Consider the following 21,549-nt stretch of genomic DNA (forward strand, 5'->3'; position numbering starts at 1 on the left):
AGGGATGTGACTATAATTCTCTAATCTGAAAGCATGTCCTAAATATACCACAATGAATATTTTGGTGAGTGGGTCTTGTACTGGGTGTCATCCCTCCATTTAATAGCCTTGAAAGACTTCTTGTTTTGTCTTCCTAGAGGAGGGGACAGTGTGAGAATAGCTAGATAGCTCCTGGGCTCTGGAGTCAGGCCTGGGTTTAGATTCTGATTCCACATTTGCTGTGGTGTTTGGGCAAGTTATAAAACCTCCCTGAGCCTTGGTTGCTTCACTGATCAATGGAGATTATGATAATACCTAATTCATAAGATGTGAAGTGCTCATTTTAGGACTTGCCACAAAGTAGGCATTCAGTAAACTGTAAAAAGTGTCGTCTTTGTTTTTTTTTTTTTTTAATTTTTATTTATTTATGATAGAGAGAGAGAGAGAGAGAGAGAGGCAGAGACATAGGCAGAGGGTGAAGCAGGCTCCATGTACCGGGAGCCCGACGTGGGATTTGATCCCGGGTCTCCAGAATCACGCCCTGGGCCAAAGACAGGCACCAAACCTCTGCGCCATCCAGGGATCCCTGTCTTTGTTTTTAACAAAGAAAAAGTTGTTCTTTGGCTATAGATAACTTGCAATGGTTAGATTGTTGGATGAGTGACCAGGAGCATTTACGGTAGCTGAAGAATTATAGTTGCTGCCAGAAACTTCCTCCACAGAGGTTCTCAACCTTGGTCACACATTAGATCATCTCTGGAGCTTAAAAAATACTGATTCCCAGGCCCTACGCCAGGGATTCTTTACTCTGGGGCGCAGCCTAGCAATAGAAGCTTTCAGATTATTCCAGGTGGTCCTAACGTATACTCAAGGCCCGAGAATCGCTGCTTTACAGCAACAGTACCCTGAGGATTATTCTGTTCCATAGTTTTAAAGTGTAAGAATTAGATTCCTAAGAAAGTTCTTGTAGACCAAGAGTTTGCTTGCTGGCCAAATTCGGCCCATAGTCTGACTTTCTAAATTAAGTTTTATTGGAACACAACCATACTCCTCCATTTACATGTGCTCTGTGACTGCTTGCTTTCTTCAATAGCAGAGCTGAGTAATTGTGATAAAGACCATACCATAAAGCCTAAAATATTGCTCTCTAGCCTTTTGCAGAAAATATTTCTGACCCCTGCAGTAGGCCACTTAAAAATTGAATTATAGTGCCATTTTCCAAGATGCCCCAAAAAAGTCAACTCACTACACAAGAATATCTCCTAGATTCTGCTCAAGTGCTTCCTTTCATGAAAACTCAGAATGAAGTAGTATCCAGGAATATACTCAAAAGTCAATAGTAATATCCTATAATGCATTGATGTAGTCATTTCCACTTTTCTTGGAGAATTGCCTATCTTTGAATAAAACTTCACATTTTTAGTGTAGTACCTAACCTTTCTCTTTAAGTTTTAAGTCTTGTAGAAGTTGTAATAATCTACTTATCAAAGAAATTTAATGTAAGGCACTCTGACTTGACTTCTTGGCTAAAAATGTAGAAAGCTGGAATGTTACTTATTATCAGCCATGATTGAGTACATAGCATTTACTCAGTCAGCCATGAATGCCTTTTTAAATGATACTAGCAGTTGAGGACACATTATAGCTTTCTCTGCTCTATTTTCAAGTCTTTTAAAAAAGTTTTTAGCAGAAGTGAACAAAACAGAAACAGACTCATAAATACAGAGAACACACTGGTGGTTGCCCGAGGGGAGGGGTCTGGGGGGATGGGTGAAATAGGTGAAGGAGCTTAGGAGGTAAAGTATAAGCTAGGGAATATAGTCAATAATGTTGTAATAGCTCTGTTTGGTAACAGATGGTAACTATACTTATTGGAGCATTTTATAATGTATATGAATGTCCAGTCATCATGCTGTGCACCTAAAGCTCTTGTAATTTTGCATGTCAACTATCCTTCAATTAAAAATATATAAACATACGGATCTCTCTCAAGGGCTTAAAGTAGTGCTGTCCAATAGAACATTCTGAGTTGATGGAAGTGTTCTATGTCGGCGCTGTCCAATATCGTAGTCACCAGACACACGTGGTAATGAGACACCTGACATGTGGCTAGTGCAGCTGAGGAATTGAGTTTTCTTTCTTTTCTTTTTTTTTTTTCTGAATTTTCTTTAAAAAGATCTTAGCAGAAGCAGATTCTTAGGCATTTCCTTTCCTTGCATGCTTTTAAAAATGGAGCTGCTGCTGCTGCCATAGGCGGGTAGATAGGGCAGCGGTGACAGGGTTTCCTGACATTGCAGCAATACCTCCAGTCTTTTCCATCACCTTCCCTCCTTGACCAATCAGGACCTCAATAGGAAGTTTGCTCCCCTCTTCCCGCCCACCCCCCCCAACCATAATCACATCTTTTTGAACCAGTTAGTAATTATGGAAGATGATCTTGAAAGGGCCCAGATGCTGCCATCCATTTAATGCTTTATTGAGGAAGATCTTCAAAACACGCAGCATCTTAGGCGCTTTCTTTGTGCTGTGTCAGCATCGTAGTTGCTGATGGAAGCCCGAATGCTCATTAGCATTTTAAGAGATTTTAATAAAAATTGTTAGTTTGACAACAGGAATGGGGCAGGTTTAATCAGGAATGCCATATTTTAATCTCTCCTGCTAATTCAGTCCTTGCTTCAATAAGGAGAATAATTCTCTTACACGGGTCAGGGAAATCTGTAAATTGTGCCTGGGAAACAGGGAGGATTCTGTAGTCCTAGCTTTATCCCCTGCATTTTCATTGCTCTTTGTCTGCATGTCTCTCAGGGCACTGGGAATGCTCTGCTTTATAGTTCACGATAGACACTTCACATTTGCCAGGGATCTGTCCAGAGATCTCGGGGAATACTCAGCTTTTCTTGTACCCTTGGAGCACCAAGCTTCCTTCCTGGGAGGTCAAGGGAGCTTAATCCCCGGCTGTGTGATTCCCTCCTCACGAGCCTTAGCAAACTCATGGATCTTGAGAGTCGTTTGTAACCTCCAGAACCTTAGAAACCATCTCTTGGAATGTGGAGGTTTCTTGGAAAGGTCTTAAGCATGCACATAGGTCTCCTCATGAGATTGTAAACTTCTGGCCAGTAGGAATCCTATCTCCTCATCTTTATATCCTCTAGCAACCCTGCGTAGGGTATTGCTGCTGGAGGAGAAAGGAGGGCTGTTTCTGTGTCAGCTCATGCCCCTGTCTGTTCAGCTGTGCTATCATGAAATGACTCCCCTTCATATTTTCATTTTCTAAGCTTTTTCAATCAAGGAACGTTATTTGGATGGGTAATTATTAGGTATGTTACTCCCGTTAACTCTATGTACGTCTTGGTTTTGTTTTGTTTTTGTAAATGCTTGAGGTTCAATACTTAAACAATTCAGTTTGCGAGTTTTGAAAAATGTTCTTCTTGCCATGATTATTTGCTAAGAAAGCTGCACTCACAGGTGATTTAGTGACACCTTTAGTGACACCTACCTGTGAAAGTAGCCTCTCCTTCGGCCCTGACCACAGGCCACTTGCTCCCCTTGGGCTCAGACTTCAGCCCAGGTCTCGCTGTCTTTTAGTTGCCAGGAAACCAGTCGTCCCCCCCCCCCCCCCCCCCCCCCCCCCCCCCCCGTCTCCTGATCTCTTTCCTTGCTGCCTGTGAATCCCAACACAGACCGTGTTTGTCATTGCTGGGCTGTACAGGGAATTGGGATAGGTCGGAGTAGGGTTTTTTTTTTTTTTTTTTTTTTTTATTTATGATAGTCACAGAGAGAGAGAGGGAGGGAGGCAGAGACACAGGCAGAGGGAGAAGCAGGCTCCATGCACCGGGAGCCTGACGTGGGATTCGATCCTGGGTCTCCAGGATCGCGCCCTGGGCCAAAGGCAGGCGCCAAACCGCTGCGCCACCCAGGGATCCCCGGAGTAGGGGTTTAATCAAAACAAACACTGGGAAAGTTACAGTGGTTCATTTGACCTTAATTAGTAAATAGTCTGAGGAGTCCCCCCAACCATGTGAAAGTGTAGATGGAGGTAAAAATGCCTCCGTTTTAGTCCCTTCCAAGATTTCCCTCTCGGAGAGCACTGGAGTTAGAACACATCAGCTTGCAGCCAACTAAACTTTAGTTCGCTCGAGAAAGGGACTTGTTAGAAGAATGTTACCTGCTTCCAAAAGAGCTAGGCAGGAAGGCCCGGGGGAGGGCAGGGTCTTAGGACATCAGCAGTGGGGCTGCGTACAGGACATTTCCCTAGGATCGGAGTGTTGAGGGGAGAGAAGGTCCCTGCCCAGCGCCCTGACTCAAGCAGCTGCGGCCTGAGGGTGTGGGGCTGCCCTGTTCTGGGCTGGGAAATTTAGACACGCCGGCAAGCTGGTCACTATCCGTAGTTGTTTCCAGGTATTACAATCCACTTCCCCTATCACTGTAAGCTAGGAGTCAGTAGTGATCAAAAGGGATCTTTGCATTTATTTCCTGAGATAGAACTTTCTCCAAAATGGTATTCTTCTTGTCTTTATTAAGAATTTGGCTGATGTGAATTTAATTTGGAGCTCTTACTCCCTTGACTGACAGTTTTCAGTGGAGGAAGGGTTAGATTAGAAGAGGAACAAATTTGGAATGAATGATTTAGCAAAAGATCTCTTGTAGCCATTGTACATTCAACAGTTTGAAAACATTTCTCAGTCATTGGATTCAAGACTTTGCCAGATTTTTTTTTTTTAAGATTCTATTTGACCGAGAAAGAGAGAGAGAGAGAGAGAGAGCCTAAAAACAGGGAGCAGTTGGCTGAGGTAGGAGAAGCAGGTTCCTTTTGGAGCAAGGACCCCAACTCAGGGCTTGATCCCAGGACCCTGAGATCATGGCCTGAACTGAAGGCAGACACTTAACTGACTGAGCCACCAGGCGTCCCTGTGCCAGATGTTTTAAGGAAAAAATCTACTAATAACTAATACTGAGTTAGTGTTACATGTCAGTGAGGGGCTCAGTTAAGTGTCCATCTCCTGATTTTTGGCTCAGGTCATGATCTCAGGCTCCTGAGATGGAGCGCCACTGTGGGCTCCACTCTACATCTGGGCATGGAGCCTGCTTAGGATTCTCTCTCTCTCTCTCCCCGCCCCCTCCCTCTGCCCGTTTCCCCAGATCGTACACACTCTCTCAAACAAATAAGTCTTTAAAAAATTAATTGAAATAATGTATAAAATTCATGAAAAAAAAAAAGGTGAGAAGCAAACTGGGCAGATGGACAAATCATGGGGTTATTCGGGTGGGGTTATTCTATTGGTCACAAAGATCCCCCCCACCCCCCACCTCACCCCCCCCCCCCGCCCCCCCCCCCCCCCCCCCCCCCCCCCCCCCCCGCCCCAAGGCTTTGGATCCTAGGGATGACATCAGAGCTGTCCTTGGAGAAGTTTCCTGGCAATCTTGTGTGGAATGGCTGAGATTGAAAGTAACTAAGGAGGCCAAATTTTGATGAGGCGCCAGGAGAAGCTGAAGGAGGACCAGGACCAGGGTGGTAGCTGTGGAAACAGAACTGACCAGAGAACCTTGTGGCTTTCTTTTAGGCTTCCCGTTAAATCCCTTCTCTGGGCTTTCGTTTTAAACAAGGTAGCTTTTAAACATTCTAGCACAGACTACAGCTGATTTTGGAGTTGCCTTTAATTTCAGCAGCAGAAAAATAGAACAAAACAAAGAAGCTGACTTTTGAAAAACTGCCTGCTAGTTACCTTGTGAGAAACATAATGATTGAACTCTGAAGAGCCAGTGGATAGTGAAGCATTGTGGTATTGGCATCAGGTTAAGGGTGGCCCGAAAGGGATCCTCCCCACGTTGCTACACAATTGTTCTGCATGTCAGAGTGAAGGAGACAAAACTTGTGAGCATGTTTACCTCAGGACAGGTGCTGATTTGTTGTCTCTCAGAACTGCTTTTCTTTGGCCTCACGTTCCTAACAGGACACACTGCTGCTGGTTTTAATGTCCACACCAGGTGGTCATATGGGATCTGAGAAAACAGAGCAATTTCTAATACCTCTTATTCTTGAGGCTTGTATCTTGTTCCAGAAGAACTTCTGGATGATTCTGTTTGAAACAATGTGTATAAGTATTGGGCTTTCCTGGGTTTGGAACCAGACTTAGTATCTGTGAAGTTCTTACTTCATCCAGGGGTAGAGAGTAGACTCAGGGTCTCCAACTTGTGAACACTTTGGGAAGGGCGGAGCCCTGGCTTGGCCCTGTCATTTATGCCTTTAATCAGCCAGTATTAATCCAATACTGTGTGCCAGGCCCTGTGCTACATACGGGAGATGCAGTGATGAGTAAGACACAATTACTATGGGACGGAGGAACCAGGGTAGTTTGGGCATCGAGGCAAGCAGGTAGGTTCAACGATACAAAAAAAAAAAAAGGTTGAAGAGTCTTCTCAGTATTTGGCAAGTCCTTTGACCTTGGAAGCTCCTGAAAGGAATAATTTAAAAAAGGAGAGAAAGAACATTAAAGTTCAAAGAGAAAAAATTGAGTTCAAAAGCCTTAGAGTCTTAAGGATAAAGAAAAAATTCCACTTAGAAACATACATACATTTTCCAAGCATACATAATAATAAACTTGATGTGAATAATATTCATATACGAGTTTTTCAATTCTAAGAATTAAAGAGATTTTTGTGTTGACTGCGAACTTGAGCTTCATTGAGTTGGAACATGTCTTTTTGTTTTCTCTCTTATTTCTCTCTGGTTCCTAGTAGTAAGTCTTTAAAATGGTTAGGAGGAATTCTGTGTTAGGGTCAGTAAAGAGGGTTGAGCCAGGGGTGTGCCCTGGATCTTGAATCCACAGGAGGCTGTGGAAGGGGATTCAGTCCTAGGCATGGGCCTGGAGTTCTGAGAAGGGTTTCACCTTAGCGGGCACTCCTGAGGTCCACCCCAGGATAGCTGTGGCATCTGGGGACTCGGTTCTGACATTTCTTGGAATTACCTATAGTTCTAAACCTTATCTGCCACTAAGAAGTACCTTGTTCAGCTGTGATGCCATAATAGTTTGCTTTGCATTATTCCATTGAAGTCAAAAGTAGAGCAGTATCAAAGAGGGCAATTAACTGTCAATTTCCTGATACCCAATCTGAATTGAGAGTGCTGTAAGGAAGATGTGTGTTAATGATATAGAGAAGAGATGATGTTTTTGTAACATATGTAATCATTTTGCACAATGTAATCATTCTCTATTCACTAAGGATTAGCTAGCTGAAGATTTGTAAAATTTTCCTGGTAAATAATGGTCACTCTCCTCTTTCAGCAGGTTTCTGCACACGGCAGATCCTCTTCCAATGTAAATGGTGGACCTGAACTTGGTCGTTGTATGAGTCCTGAAGGTAGTCCCCAATCTGATGATTGCTTTTATAAAGGAAGTCATCCATGTGAACTTGGTGGCCGCCCAAGACCCAATTGGGCTAAATTATGATCTTCCTAAACAGGGATGTAATCATGGTCAGTTAGCCTATTGAGCCTTGGTGGGAGTTGCTTCAAGATCTATAAAATTTTCTTGTTTTTAATTAAGCTAACCCAATTTCAGATTTTACGCTTGGGCTTCCTTTATTTTTCCTTAGTGGCAGTCTGCTCAAGTCCTACATGTAGGCTTTCCTGTCTCTCAGGTAGCAAAAGTGTGTTTCTTCATTGGATGTCTGCTACATGCTGTGCATTGGGATACATTGTAAGATATAGTCCTTTTAACCACTTCCTCCTCCTGCCTCTCCTCCATCCACTTTTTGAGAGGATTTTCAGCCAGGAGTTAGCCTTAACACGTATCCCGGCTGGGAATAATTTTCTTTACTAGAAAACCCTGAGGAGAAATCTTGGGAGTTTCTAAAATTGAATCCCCACCGTAATCCTCTTCCCTTTTCTCGAGAGCTAACAAAGAAGTTTACAAAGCTTAGGTTAAATTTCCTTTTACTTGTTTCAGCTGATATTTCAGGGATTTGTTAGATTTGTTTGATGATGTTGGTTTCAGATTTCACAACGAGATCAAAAGGAAATTGGTGATTCAGGTGTTCCCTTCAGAAAATATGCTTAGAAAATTTCTTATGGTTCACCATAGATTTAGAAATGAACGCATTGTGATTTATTATTTTACAGATATGTAGGAATTGAGATGAAGTGCTGATGTGTTTGCTAGACTTTGCATTTATCCTTTTGTGCAGGTGTGAATGGAAACAGGTGCTCTGAATCATCAACTCTTCTTGAGAAATACAAAATTGGGAAGGTTATTGGTGATGGGAATTTTGCAGTAGTCAAAGAGTGCATGGACAGGTGAGTGGATAGTGAGGATGATCATTTGTTTACCTACATTTCTCACCTGGAGTTTATTCTTACCTGAATGAATGAACAAAAGGCCTTCCTGGGAGGTTTTTTTTCCTCCCTTCCTGGAAAAAGTCTATCCTTAGGACCAGCTGTTTTGTAAGCCCACAGGCACTTGACCTGGAAAAATATAGGTATACACGCAGAGCATAAACTTGCTTTGTATGTAGTTGGGCTGAGAGCTTTTCAGGTCTCATCCATGAGCCAGAGAGGAATAGGAAAGAATAAGATTCAGTAGCACTGACCTGTGTCAGGCACTGTTCTCAGTGCTGTGCTTGTATTATTAACCCATGTAAACTGCACAGTAACCCTCTCAGTTAATACTTAGTTGTGTAGACTGGTAGGTCAGGATACAGGAGCTCTGACCAATTAAGATCAGGGTCAACCAAATTTTGCCTATATGGAAACTGTATTTTTGATTATTCAGCTTTATTTGGTTGAAGGTCCTGAATTCTCAAGGGGTAAGAAATCCATTCTTTTAATTCGAGGCCTTTCATAAACTATATAAAAACTGGAAAATACTCAGGTTAGAGTTTTCGTGTTGATAGGTCAATACCCCATTTTTTTCTAAGTGGTAATTTTTATTTTTTGTGAGGAGCTTTCCAGAAAGTTGTGACTACAGCTTTTCCATTTTGCTGCATCTCCAGTGAAACTTTCCTGCTCCTTGTAGAGGACACTCCCCATCCTCTAAGTTCTCGACACAGCTCTGATGTACAGTTTGCCACCCAAGTAACAAATAAAGCATCTGAAATATGATCTCTAAAGACTTACTAGAAATCTGAGTCAGGGTTTGGTTTACATGATGGGGAAGCAATTTAAATGAAAGTTATTCTTCTAAGGTCAGCTTCATCAGTGTGTGCTATGACCATGTGGCAAAAGCAGCTGCGCTTGAGAAAACTGATGTATTCCAGGAATACTGACTACAGTGTTCTTTAACTGTGCTCCTATTCTAAAAGATATTTTGGCATGTTCAGATTAAATTATGTTAAAGGTGATTAAAAATTAACATCCACATTTGTATGTCCAAGTATGTATGTCTTTACTACCAGATAATAGGCATTTAAAGGTATGGGTAAAATGGGACTAGATGGAATTTTAGCTGAGAAATAGATATTGAGGGGGCACCTGGGTGTCTCAGTGGTTGAGCATCGGCCTTCGGCTCAGGGCATGATACCAGGGTCCTGGGATCGAATCCTGAATTGGGCTCCCTGCAGGGGGCCTGCTTTTCCCTCTGCCTATGTCTCTGCCTCTCTCTGTGTCTCTCTCATGAATAAATAAATAAAAACTTAAGAAAGATATGGAAAGTCTAGGGCTTTTTAATCATTATTAGATGAATGTAAAGTTATATTGATAATAGAACATTTTTAATTATTTGGATTCATTTTGCTTAATTTATTCTGCCTCCGAAGAGAACTATTTTGAGATTTAAATATGGAAAAAGTTTCTTGTCTAGCTTTGATACAACAGAGTTTCAGTACTTTTAATATGCAAGTTATGTAGTATTGTAAGTATAGTATTAATATTTATAAAAGGAAATTAACAGTGTGGCTTTGGATTTTTTTTTTTCTTTTTTGAGTACCTTTCTCCCTGACCCCACTCAACATTGTCGCTGATGTACAGAGGAAGCCAGTACTTCTTTGAACTATTTTCCTATTGTAAAAGATGTTTAGTTTACCTTAAAGATGTTTAGAATACCTTAGTTTCCTCCAGTAGAGGAAATCAGAAATGATTATATCTTTTTTTTTTTTTTTAAGGAATGATTATATCTTTGATTTGTTTCTTTAAATTGCCTTTCTCTGATCGTTTCATAGGTCCACTGGAAAGGAATTTGCCCTGAAGATTATAGACAAAGCCAAATGTTGTGGAAAGGTACAGTATACATAAGTGTTCTGTCAAAAAAACTGAGAAACCTTGGTAAGATGTTTACCGTGGTGAAGGAATTTAAGTGGGCACTGATAAGGCCTTACCTGGGGGAGGCCATTGATGATAATGAAGGAAACACTATCAACCTGTTTTTTTTTTTTTTCTTGTTATTTTTTTAAAAAAACTTTAATCTTAAAACAGTAAATTGAGTTCATCTGGTTCTAGCTATAGAAAATATAAGTTTTCTTCTTTGGGAGAGGCCTATATCAAAACCCAGCAGTGCTCAAAAGATGCAACACAAACTGTCATGAGTCTAAGACCTTATCCTACTTTTTGACTGACAGTTTAGCCTTCTCCCTTTATGGACACTGGCTGAAGACACAAGATTGCTGGGTCAGAGACAAAAGACTTTATTTGCTGTGGCACAGGAGGTAGCATTGGTTCCTCTTAGCCTCTGAGTCCCATGGAAGTGATTCGGAGGAGCCCTGCTGATTGCTGTACACAGAATGGGTTATATCACATCTGAGGATCTTTAAGCTTAGTAAACCTTCAATGAGGGGGCTGCTAGCAAACCTGTCCAAACTTTGCCCTAGAGGAAAACTTTGGTTTCCTGACCATGATCATAAAAACAATCTGCCTTCTACCCTTGAGGGAAACCCTATTTCTATGTTACAAATACCTTGGGAAGTAGTTTGTAACAAAAGCTGATACAAGATGTGCAGTCACAAGGAATTGCCTGCCTTTCCCCCTCAATGAACTTTTTTCTTTCCCACTCTTAAGCTGGGCTGAGAAAGATCAAATGGTGAAATGCTACTGGAGTATTGATATGTTAACTATAAATATTCTATAGCAGGGATGACAAAGGCCTTTTTATTTTTTCTCATTTATTTACTTTTTTAAGATTTTAGTTATTTATTCATGGCAGACGCAGAGACATAGGCAGAGGGAGAAGCAGGCTCCATGCAGGGAGCCCGATGTGGGGACTCCCAGGACTTCAGGATCATGACCTGGGCCAAAGGCTCAACTGCTGAGCCATCCAGGTGTCCTGATAAAGGCCTTTTTAGATTACTTTCTGGTAGCATAGCAGTTAAGAAAGCAGGCTCTAGAACTCACTGTGCAACACGTGTGACTAGTCTGAATTGAAATGCAGATGTAAAATATACAGTAGATTTTTGAAGACTTAGTACTAAAAAAAAATGTACCTCGTTAATATCTTTATTTGATTGCGTGTTGAAATGGTAATATTTTGGATATATTGGTTACATAAGTTAATAGTTTTATCTGTGTCTTTTGACACTTTTAATGGTGTATTAGAAAATTTAGATTTATATATGTGGATCACACATTTCTGTTGAACAGTGCTATTCTAGTGCTAGATTGTATAAAATTTTAGTCTTGTTTTGCTTCTTTTTGCTGTGCTACCTTGGAAAAGTGACTTAACCCCTCTGTGTTTCTGTTTCTCCCACTAAAATGTGGTTAATAATATCTAAGATACAAGGTTATTGTGAGGATTAACTAAACTAAGGTATGGAAAACCTGTAGAGAACTACCAGCATGTAAGAATTTAGCACATATTAACTGTTAATATTATTAATATGCTATAGGAATTCACAATGTATAATTAATTAGGAGAATTGAAGCAATAGTAGTGATTTTATATTTATGGAACTCCTAAACTAGTCTTCATTGGAAACTTACAAAATTATGTATTTTTAACAGGAAATTTTTAAAAATTTTAATAGAAAATATTATTGTAAAGTCTTAGAAAGGCAAAAGTCAAATTTATCATAGCTTTTTTTTCTAACCATACCATGATAGCTAATGAAGCAGAGATTGTGCAAAATGCCCCCTTTCTTTGAATAATTAAGCTTTTCCTACAGCTAATTTTCTTTAAATAATTGTGTGCTTTTACTTATTGTTCAGACAATATTATTAAATTTTTAACTGCAAAGCCTTTCCCCATATGTAAATAAGTGTTGCTTTTTCTGGTGTTGTGGGATTTAAGCAGAATGTGTCATACTTTGGGGAGCCACGCTTGAAGTAACTGTATTAAAGTATTTTTATCAAAAAAGTGAAAAAAATTGCTATGGTACGGATATTGTTTACCTGATTAAAATTTAAGCAGCTGTTTTCAGTAGTTGAAAAAAAGCTCTTTATGTGAAAAAAAAAATGTCTGGTACATTAAGTACTGAGGCAAATGATTAGGTCACTTTAAACATTTGAATCTATTTTTCCTTGTTATGGAATTTTCATTCTGTTTTTATAATTCATGATCATCTACTTATTTCCATCCTCACATTTTGCTTATTTGAGCAACTGTTTCCACTTTGACTATACAGAATTATAATTTAAAAACTTGATTTGTTCTAAATAAGTTGGTTTTCCCATTCAATTTTATTTAAAAAAATTGATATAGAGAGTTTTTTAAAACAAAATTTAGGGGGAGGCATTTTGGAATCAGCTACTATTCTGGAGTGTTGTTGGTTACCTCTGCTTTATGGATTGTACACAGAAAAATTAATAATGCTGAAAATAATATCTGCCATTTACTAAAATGTATTGTTTCTCCAGGCTCGGACATGGAGATATTTTGCACATTACTTTTAATGACTTGCTAAACGGGATATACCAGTTTCATTAATAAAAGAGGTCCAGATTTAATAGCTTCCCAAAAGTCATACAGAGGCAGAGCAGTGATTGGAATTTTGTGCTAGTTGATTATGTAGCCTGTACATTAGCCAGTGTGCTGTGTTCCCTATTTAAGTTCAGTTTACTCATTTGTTCATGTAATAAGAACCTGGAGAAAAAAAAAGTTAACCTTTCTGGCCTTCTGTTTGCTTTTCTGTAATATACAATTATATCATTAAATTAGTTTACTCATTTACCTAAACTTTGATGTGTGTCCAAGAAAGTGTGCCAGAAATAGGGTAATTTAACAGATAAACTAATACCAGTTCTGCAGAGAATGTAATGGGAGTTTGGAGGAAACACGTGAGAAGTACGTGATCAGTGAAGACGCTGTAGAGCAAGCATTTGAGCTGGAACTCCAGCAGTGGTTAGGATTTCAATAGGCAGCAGTGAAAGAAAAGCCTTCCAGGTGGCCAACACGGCCTGAGCAAAGGCCCAGGGGATGGAGAGTGTGTTAGGTGCCTCTGAGTAGGAGATGAGCACAGGATCTGCCCGGCGGGAGGCAGGCCAGATTTCTGGAGGCTGTTGAGAAAGCTGTGGTGTTTGTAAATGCAAGAATTCTTCTAATATTCTAAATGGTGTTCATTCTAATGATCACTTATTATAAATTTGTGTCGTGTATGAAGCTCTGAGCTTTCTGGTGCCTTGAGGTGGTCTGCCCTTCTCTTCCCACAGTTGTGCTTGGGCCCAGTATGCGTAGGTGATGAATGCATGACATAAATCCAAATGTATATTGCTTTAGTTTCCTGAGGCTGTTGGAATACATTCCTATGAACTTGGTGGCTTGTGACAGCAGAGATTTGTTCTCTCACATTCTGGGGGCCGGAAGTCTGAGATCCATACTCCCCCTGCAGCTCTAGGGGAGAATGTGTTCTTTGAGTAGCTTCTGGTGGCTTGATAGCATTCCTTGGCTTGCAGCCACATCACTCCAATCTCTGCCTCTGTCTTTACTCCCTTCTGTGTGTTTATTTTTCCTCTTTTTTCTGTGAAATCTCCCTCTTCCTCTAATCATGAGGACAGTTGTGATGGCACCCAGATAATTCAGAGTTATCTCCTCATTGCAGAATCATTAATCACATCTGCAAAGGTCCTTTCTCCAAATAAGGTAATATTTACAAGTTCCAGGGGTTAGGGCTTGATATCTTTGTGTGGCCATTATTCAATCTGCTACATACATCTACCATAGAAATCACATGGGATGATTTGAGTATTTTTCCCTCTTACTGGGGAGCAATACTCATTAAGCATAGTGGATACCAGCTGGAAAACCACTGTTGGCCAAGAGCGATGCAAGATGTGTTTATTTACTCACTTAGACACTTCAGAACTAACTATGCTGGTTGCTGTAGAACAAGGTAAACAGAAACTTCCAGACAACAGGGTGAGAGCAGTGGTTGCAACAAAGCATAGGGGGAGCCAAGGGAGGTCGGAAAGGTGCCTCACCCAGTCAGGATTGAGCAGGGGAGGCTAATTAGAGGAGGTGAGATCCAATCTAGATCTAAGGAATACATAGGAGTTTCCCCAAGGAGTGTGCGTATTGGGGGGATGGGTTCCAGACAGAGAAAACCTGTGCAAATGCCTGCAGGTCCAGGCAAGAGATTGACAACAGGGATGGAAGTGAATGGATGGATTCAGAAGCTGTTGAGAGGCAGGATTTGGGGATTGATGGACTATGTGAGAGGATGAGGGAGGGGCTGGGGGAACCCCCGTCTGCTTTGGGCAACCAACCATTTTCATTGAGCAGACAGAAGGACAGAGGGCACCAGAGGAAAGGGCTGCTTTGTGGGGCTGGGGCGTGTAGCGACAAGATGATTAGTTGCGTTTGGGGCAGTTGTTTATTCCCTAAAGCATCTCTCTTTCTCACACACATTAAAAATCACCGTGGCCAAAGATAAGGTGGTATCCTGTGCCAGGTTAGCAGTTTTCTTTGCTATTTACTCTCACTCAGAACCAGGGAACACGGCCATGAAGTGATTCATATGTAAATTATTTGGAGTGAGAATCCTTGAATAACCTAAGTTCACTGCAGTTCGAGATAAAAGTGATGTTCATATTGCATCGAGAGAGATTTTTTTTTTCTGGCAAATGTAATCTAGAGGGTGTTTTTACATATGATGCCACAGGGGTTGCATAAGAAATCGGAGATGACATCCGCAAAGATTTTTATGGACTACTTTTGTTTTGCTCCCGATGATGGTTAGTTTAAAAAGTGGACTGTTCCTTCCTAGGCAGTTTTACAGGCACAGTCAGAGGTCGAGAGACAAAGGCTAACGTCTGCCACATTCCAACGTTCACTGTGCGCTCAGAGCCCTCACCGGTGTCCAGGAGAGCACAGGAGCTGAGCTGATAAGCAGTGGTGGAGGAAGTGGTGCACTACTCAGTGCTCAGGATTTCGAATGTAACACTGCCGGTGGTCCTGGGGGGAGGTCCACAATATAGAAAGTTCCCAGAAGACTTTCTCTTGAACCCTTTATTTAAAAAGATGACTTTTGAGAGGTGTCATCTCCCTAGGTGGTAGACATCTTATTTTAACTCCAATTTGAGAGAGCTCCTGGGGTACTGGTGACGGGCATTATTTTACATATGTCACTCTCAATTAGTATCACTAATAGAGCCCCTGAATAGAGGTAAATGTAAATTGGTGTATCTTGAAACTTCAGAGGAAATAGAGAGGAGGGAGGAAAACCGAAGTGATAGATCCATTTAGCTTCGAAATAAAATGCCTCTCTTACTACAATGGTTGTGACTCCTGTTGTCTTGGCTTCAGATAGAGTGAAAGAAATGCAGTTGCGCGCCTTTACATGTTCACAAAAGTACACCTAACTCTGCTTGTTGGTGTGATAAAGGACAAATTTGGTACAGGTGATCCAGAGGCCTCGAAATAAGTGAACAGATGTGGAGTGTTTGCTCAGAGTCTTTGTCTCTGTGGCCACAAGGAGTTGGCTGTACAGCTGCTCCCTCGGGAGGGCCCAAGGCACTGCAGCTCTGTAACTTAGATATGTGGGACTGGAAACAGGTAAGTGGCCTTGTCCCCAGCCTCCCAGCTGTGGTTCTTTGGGTCTGAGAACCGCTATGCTTCCAGGAAATGGGGAAGCATTTGCTGAGTCCCGAGCTGGGCACAGACTTCCCAGCCCTGCTCATTAAGGGGCTTAGATTCTCCTCCCTGCACAAAGCCTAGTGTGGTTCTACTTGCCCCCACAACTCACTGGAATACTACCCCTAGTTCCTATCTTTTTAAGGAATCCGGTGTTCTCAGCTTTGCAGCAATTATTTTTCACTTTGAAAAATTCTGACTTTTACCAAAGCATTCCTCTTTAAAAGGTGATATTGTTGTGTAGTACAAAAAATGTGTGCTTGGACATCAGAAACCTAGGTGTTGCATTTTCCCTCAAAAGATGATCCTAAGGATAAAGTATTAAGACATTACACAGTACTTTCTTTGCAAAGAGACTGACCTAGTGACTAGATTCCTAGTAAATGTTGGTTCTTCCTTTCCTACTTCTGTTTAGCATTTGCACTGTCATTTGCCAACACTGAGTGACCACTTGGACAAGCACAGTGCATTCATCTCTGATTTTATGGCCCACATGTGCAGACCTTGCATAGATTTTCTGTGGGTGCTATTCATTCGTTATAGTGTATACTTCATGTATTGTCAGACTATTTGAGGTAACTTAGAGTAAAAAGACATACACACATGGATGCATGAAGACCAGTGAAGAACCTAAATGATATCTTGACCTAAGGGTAATTCTCTTGCTCCTGCAGTGGAACACTAAGTTTAGTGCTGAGATTCATGATAGCAAAGGCAAAAGGGACAATAGGAGGGGAACACACACACACACAAACACACACATGTGTACATGGGTATATTTAGGTAGCAAGCGATATCTTTTATATGGTAAGTTTTATGTAAAAGTTGTATTTGAAAACCCAGAATATGTCAGAGGGCAATTAGTTAATTTTACAGCGCATACCCTAAATTCAAAATAATTCATTGTTATAGCTAATGACGATCAACAAATGTGAATTATTGAAATATTTTCATGTCTCATAATAAAAATAGAGCGGTAGTTGTTCATGATTCATGGTTGGTGTATTGAGAAGAATTCCTTAATGCTGTGGGTAAACATTTTGCTACAGTGCTGATCCCAGCTGCATGACTCACCAGGATTGATAATCAGGTAGTATTTTCAGGGAAGTGGTTAGAGTTAAAATGAGAACAGTAGTCCCTGTGGTACTCTATGTTTCCTGATTTCTGAAATACGAGATGGTAAGGAACATCCTTCTGGTGAATGCTTCCATACCCAGCCACAGAGGAAGAACTTTTTTTTTCCCTCATAAGCTCAACATGAAATTCAAACTCGTATTAGTAATGGTTTAAAGACAAAAAAAAAAAAAATTAATGCTCAAGTTGTATTCCGTACACATGCAGGTTTCCTTGTATACTTGATCTTGAATTTGAGTGTATACTCAAATTAAAAAGTGGTTCCAGGAGCACCTGGGTGGCTCAGTCAGTTAAACATCCAATTCTTGACCGTAGCTCAGGTAAAGATCTTGGGTTCATGAGATCGAGCCCTGTGTTGGGTTCTGCACTGGGCGTGGAGCCTGCTTAACATTCTTTCTCTCCCTTTCTTAAAAGAAAGAAAGAAAGAGAGAATGAGAGAGAGAGAGAGGGAGAGAGAGAGAAAGGTGGTTCCAGCTGAATCACAAAGTACAGTGCCATTTGCTGAAGCTTTCACAGTGTCATGACCTCGTAGGGTGTTGGAGGTAATGAAGAGACAAGAAGCAGTATGTTTTCTGTGCCAGGGCAGACCACTGAGCCCTTTCAAGGATATCAGTTCTTTTTTTTAGTGATAATGATGTGTCACGCTGACTTGTCCTGTCCCTATGGAAACAAACTCTGCCGGGGCTTGGTTTTGTCTTTGCGCCAAGGGAGATGCTTTCCTCGGCGTCCAATCTACAGTAGGGCATCTTCCAGAATATAGAGTTAGAGCAGAGGGTTCTGTGGTTTCTGACCCACCTCTCTAAACCCTTCCTTTGACAGGAGCACCTGATTGAGAATGAAGTGTCAATCCTGCGCAGGGTGAAACATCCAAATATCATCATGCTGGTTGAGGAGATGGAAACAGCTACTGAGCTCTTTCTGGTGATGGAATTGGTCAAAGTAAGAGGATGCAGAGATTTCAAGAGATTTCATTGGTGCCAAATCCCAAGACGTATCATATTGTTGGAGGACCTAATTGAAGAAATGTTTTGCTACCTTGAAACTTCCATTATTTATAATAATTGTTCATGGCACTTGTATCATTTTTTTTCATCTACTCTAGGCTGATGAACCTTCTTTGTTACTTTCATAGGATTGTAACCGTTGACATTTTGTTGTGTTCTTTTATGTGTCCATCAGGGTGGAGATCTTTTTGACGCAATTACCTCTTCAACCAAGTACACTGAGAGGGACGGCAGTGCGATGGTGTTCAACCTGGCTAACGCTCTCAGGTATCTTCATGGCCTCAGCATTGTGCACAGAGACATCAAGCCAGAGAACCTCTTGGTATGTCATCTCTGCTTTTTTTGTTCCAATTAATTTGCATAAATTGTCATTAAAAATGACATGATCACATGCAAACAATACCACTTTAGAGTCTGTACCAATCCTGCAAAAAGGGACTGAGAGAATTTAAACTTAGAGAATCACCATGACTCAATTCAATGACCATAAATTGGTAATGGATTTCTTGAATTGATATGCATTTCTGCATTTATTGTTTATCAGACATTAGGAAACACGTTTCTGTTTACATTTTGGTTGATGGTACTAAAAAAAGGTAAGAAGGAAAATTGAGGCAAAACCTCTGAAGTTTTATTCTGAAAAAATAAATTAGAGATAGAACTAGGAGCTTATAGGAGACAGAAATAGAATACGATGGTTTGTTTATGTGCAGGACAGAACTTTGGGAATAATCTAGTTCATTTATCTCAGCTTTGCAGGTATAGAAGTTGAGACTCAGCTAATTTTTCTTGCTGAAAAGTCTCATGCGTTCCATTGTTCTACAGAAGGAAGTCTGTGGCATTCAGAGGGCTTCTTAATCTGGTCCCAGTTTGCCTTTCTAGCCTCCCCTCTGTCTAACCCTTCCCCACCCATCGTCCACAGTGGCACTTACCTTCGTGCCATATTTAGCACACCTCCATGGTGGCCTTAATAAACACAGCTTCCTAATTGGGCCAATCTTTGTGTCTACATGGTAGAGGAATTTCAGAGAAGCTGATTAGGGGCTTTGACAAGCACACATCCCCCAGAACATACACAAGACCATTTTTTTTTCCTATTTCTACCTTTCAGGACTGAGTACTGTCATCATTTACCGCATAGGAGGTGGGGTTCTATGAGTATTCTCTATCCTAATAATCCAAACTCAGATTTTTCCATCCCCAGTCGTTAGCTAAGACTTAACTTTGTCAGCACCATTGCATATCATTGCTCATTTCCATACTGGTCTACATTTGCAATGCCCTCTCTCCCAGCAATGTGGCAAATGTTTATCTTCTAAGACACTGAGCAATGTGGCAAATGTTTATCTTCAAAGACATGTCTTCTTTGACATCACTCCTATCTACCTGGACAGAGTTAGTCTCGGCCACCCCTAGTTGCTGCTGTACATGACCTACTGTGGTGAGTTTATCACATACTTGGGTGACTCCTTCTCTAGATAAGCACCATGAGGGGCAAGGTTTGTGTCTCAATTATTTCCATATCACCAGTGCCCTGGACTAGGGCCAAGGAAGTACATGGTGGATGTGGAGTAAGTGGTTGGTGACAGAGCATTGACAGGCACTCAGGCAGCAGCCAATACTTGAACACAAGTCATTTTTTTTTTAAGATTTTGTTTATTTATTCATGAGAGACACAGAGAAAGAGGGAGAGACATAGGCAAGGGGACAAGCAGGCTCCCTGTGGGGAGCCTGATGTGGGACTCAATCCCAGGACCTCGAGATCACAACCTAAGCCAAAGGCAGATGCTCAACCACTGAGCCACCCAGGTGTCCCTTGAACACAAATCTTTACAGTTTGTCTCATACTTGTACTCTACAAATAATTGTTGAAAGGCATATGTGTTGATGTTTAGGCTTTTAGGCCATCCTGGGGACTTTCTGCTAATTCAGAGTGTCCATTTTCTACTTCTGGCAATACCATTTGATGATTTCTGAGTATCCATTTAAAAGTATGTGAGGTTTTTTCTTTTTTTTCTTACTGTCTTCTGCCTTGAGGAATTATATTTCCTGTCTAGATTTTCCTATTGGGAAAATAAATACCCTTTCTCTGTAAAAACAAGATGTATCATGGACTGGGTTTTATGAACTCAAAGGAGGAATGGAGACAGAACTGTAAACTGGGCCTCAGCATAGAAGTGAGGATATGATGTTCTCTCCTCAAAACAGTCTTCTCACCGTGTCTATCAGGCCCGGGCTCCTGAACTGAAGTTGGCCAGGGGCTTCCCAAGCAAACGTAACAGGGCTTTATCTGGCTGTGGCCAGACGCAAATGCCATGGTATTAAAGAGAATGCCTCCTTTGTTTCTTCCTGCTGCCCATGGCCACCTCACCCTGGTGGCTGTTTTTATTGACATTTTCTAGGAATACAGAGCCACAGGTCCCTAAGGATAGTAGGTTACTGTGGAGTCAGCCTGTATTGCAGCTCTGATTATTGGAGGCCCTGTGAGGAAGGTAAGGTGACGGAGGCATTAGCGAACTTGCCTATAAGCCAGGGAGTGTCCGTTTCCCAGCTCATGGATTCCACTCTCTCCTCCTCTTTCTCCTCTTTTCCACTCACAATGTGTGTAACATCTCAGAGCCTGTTACTGCGTCCTTTTCTCTTGTCACACATTGAAGGAAGGTCCTGTGATGGGGATTGGAGTTTCCAACATGACGTGTCTCAGAATGTGACCAGGAAGTTAGATAAAACTCCCTTGTCCAGCCTAACCTGCCCTAGATGCATCTTCACCCCTCTTCAAGACCTATAGCGGCCCCACTGTGCTACCCAAAGGGGAGGAAAAGGAAGAAGATGATAAAGAAGATGTCTAGATGAGGCTAATGTGTGATATAAAAAGGTCAGGCTTTGCAAGCCCTTAGCTGCACATATCTAAGTAAAATATGTGCCTGCCATTGAAAACTTAACTAGACCACTCTGCAGATTCTACATTTGGTCAGCCGATTGGCATTGCCTGACGATGAGGGTGATGTTGAGGCACTAAAGGTAAATACACAGAGTGACAGTCAGCCTCTTCCTACTCTAAAAACAAATTCCATTTTTAAACACCAGAGCATTCAGACATCTGATTTGCATCCCCTTCTCTGGGAGCAGTGTCATAATTTAAAACCCTGCCAGCAGAGATGTATGGGTCACCGTGTCAGGGAGCACAGGGGTGGCCATTAATGCTGTGAGTTACAGCCTGGTGGTGCCCTGTCAGACTTAACTATGAGAGACCAGTGATAAATTCTGCTTTTCCAGGAGTTCTGGGGACTGGGGAGAGAAGAGGGTTGGTTTCTCATATTTGAAGCCCTTCTAAATCATTATGTTGACATTTTATTTAGAGAACATGCAGCGTTCACTTCGTATGTGGGATCTGCATTCCTCACATTTTTAACTTTTGCATTCTGAGTGCAACTTTTGACAGAGCA

General features: G+C 41.3%; 1 protein-coding gene across 15 annotated transcripts in view; it reads left to right on the forward strand.

Moving 5' to 3' along the window:
• The window catches only part of DCLK2 (doublecortin like kinase 2), a 246,421-nt gene that overhangs the window by 109,894 nt on the left and 114,978 nt on the right, over window positions 1-21,549 (forward strand). For 11 of the 15 annotated variants that reach the window (XR_007402338.1, XM_049094198.1, XM_025439510.3 and 8 more), the window contains 5 exons: window positions 7,263-7,338; window positions 8,164-8,272; window positions 10,132-10,189; window positions 17,919-18,038; window positions 18,279-18,425. Coding sequence is in view for 14 of the 15 variants with exons in the window: in XM_049094198.1 (XP_048950155.1) it covers window positions 7,263-7,338; window positions 8,164-8,272; window positions 10,132-10,189; window positions 17,919-18,038; window positions 18,279-18,425 (510 nt within the window). In the remaining variant the exon portion in view is untranslated. The remainder of the gene's footprint in view (window positions 1-7,262; window positions 7,339-8,163; window positions 8,273-10,131; window positions 10,190-17,918; window positions 18,039-18,278; window positions 18,426-21,549) is intronic. The other 4 variants (XM_049094197.1, XM_049094199.1, XM_049094201.1 and 1 more) reach the window with 1 other exon arrangement.

Source organism: Canis lupus, chromosome 15 (assembly GCF_003254725.2).
Source record: "Canis lupus dingo isolate Sandy chromosome 15, ASM325472v2, whole genome shotgun sequence".
Lineage (NCBI taxonomy): Eukaryota > Metazoa > Chordata > Mammalia > Carnivora > Canidae > Canis > Canis lupus.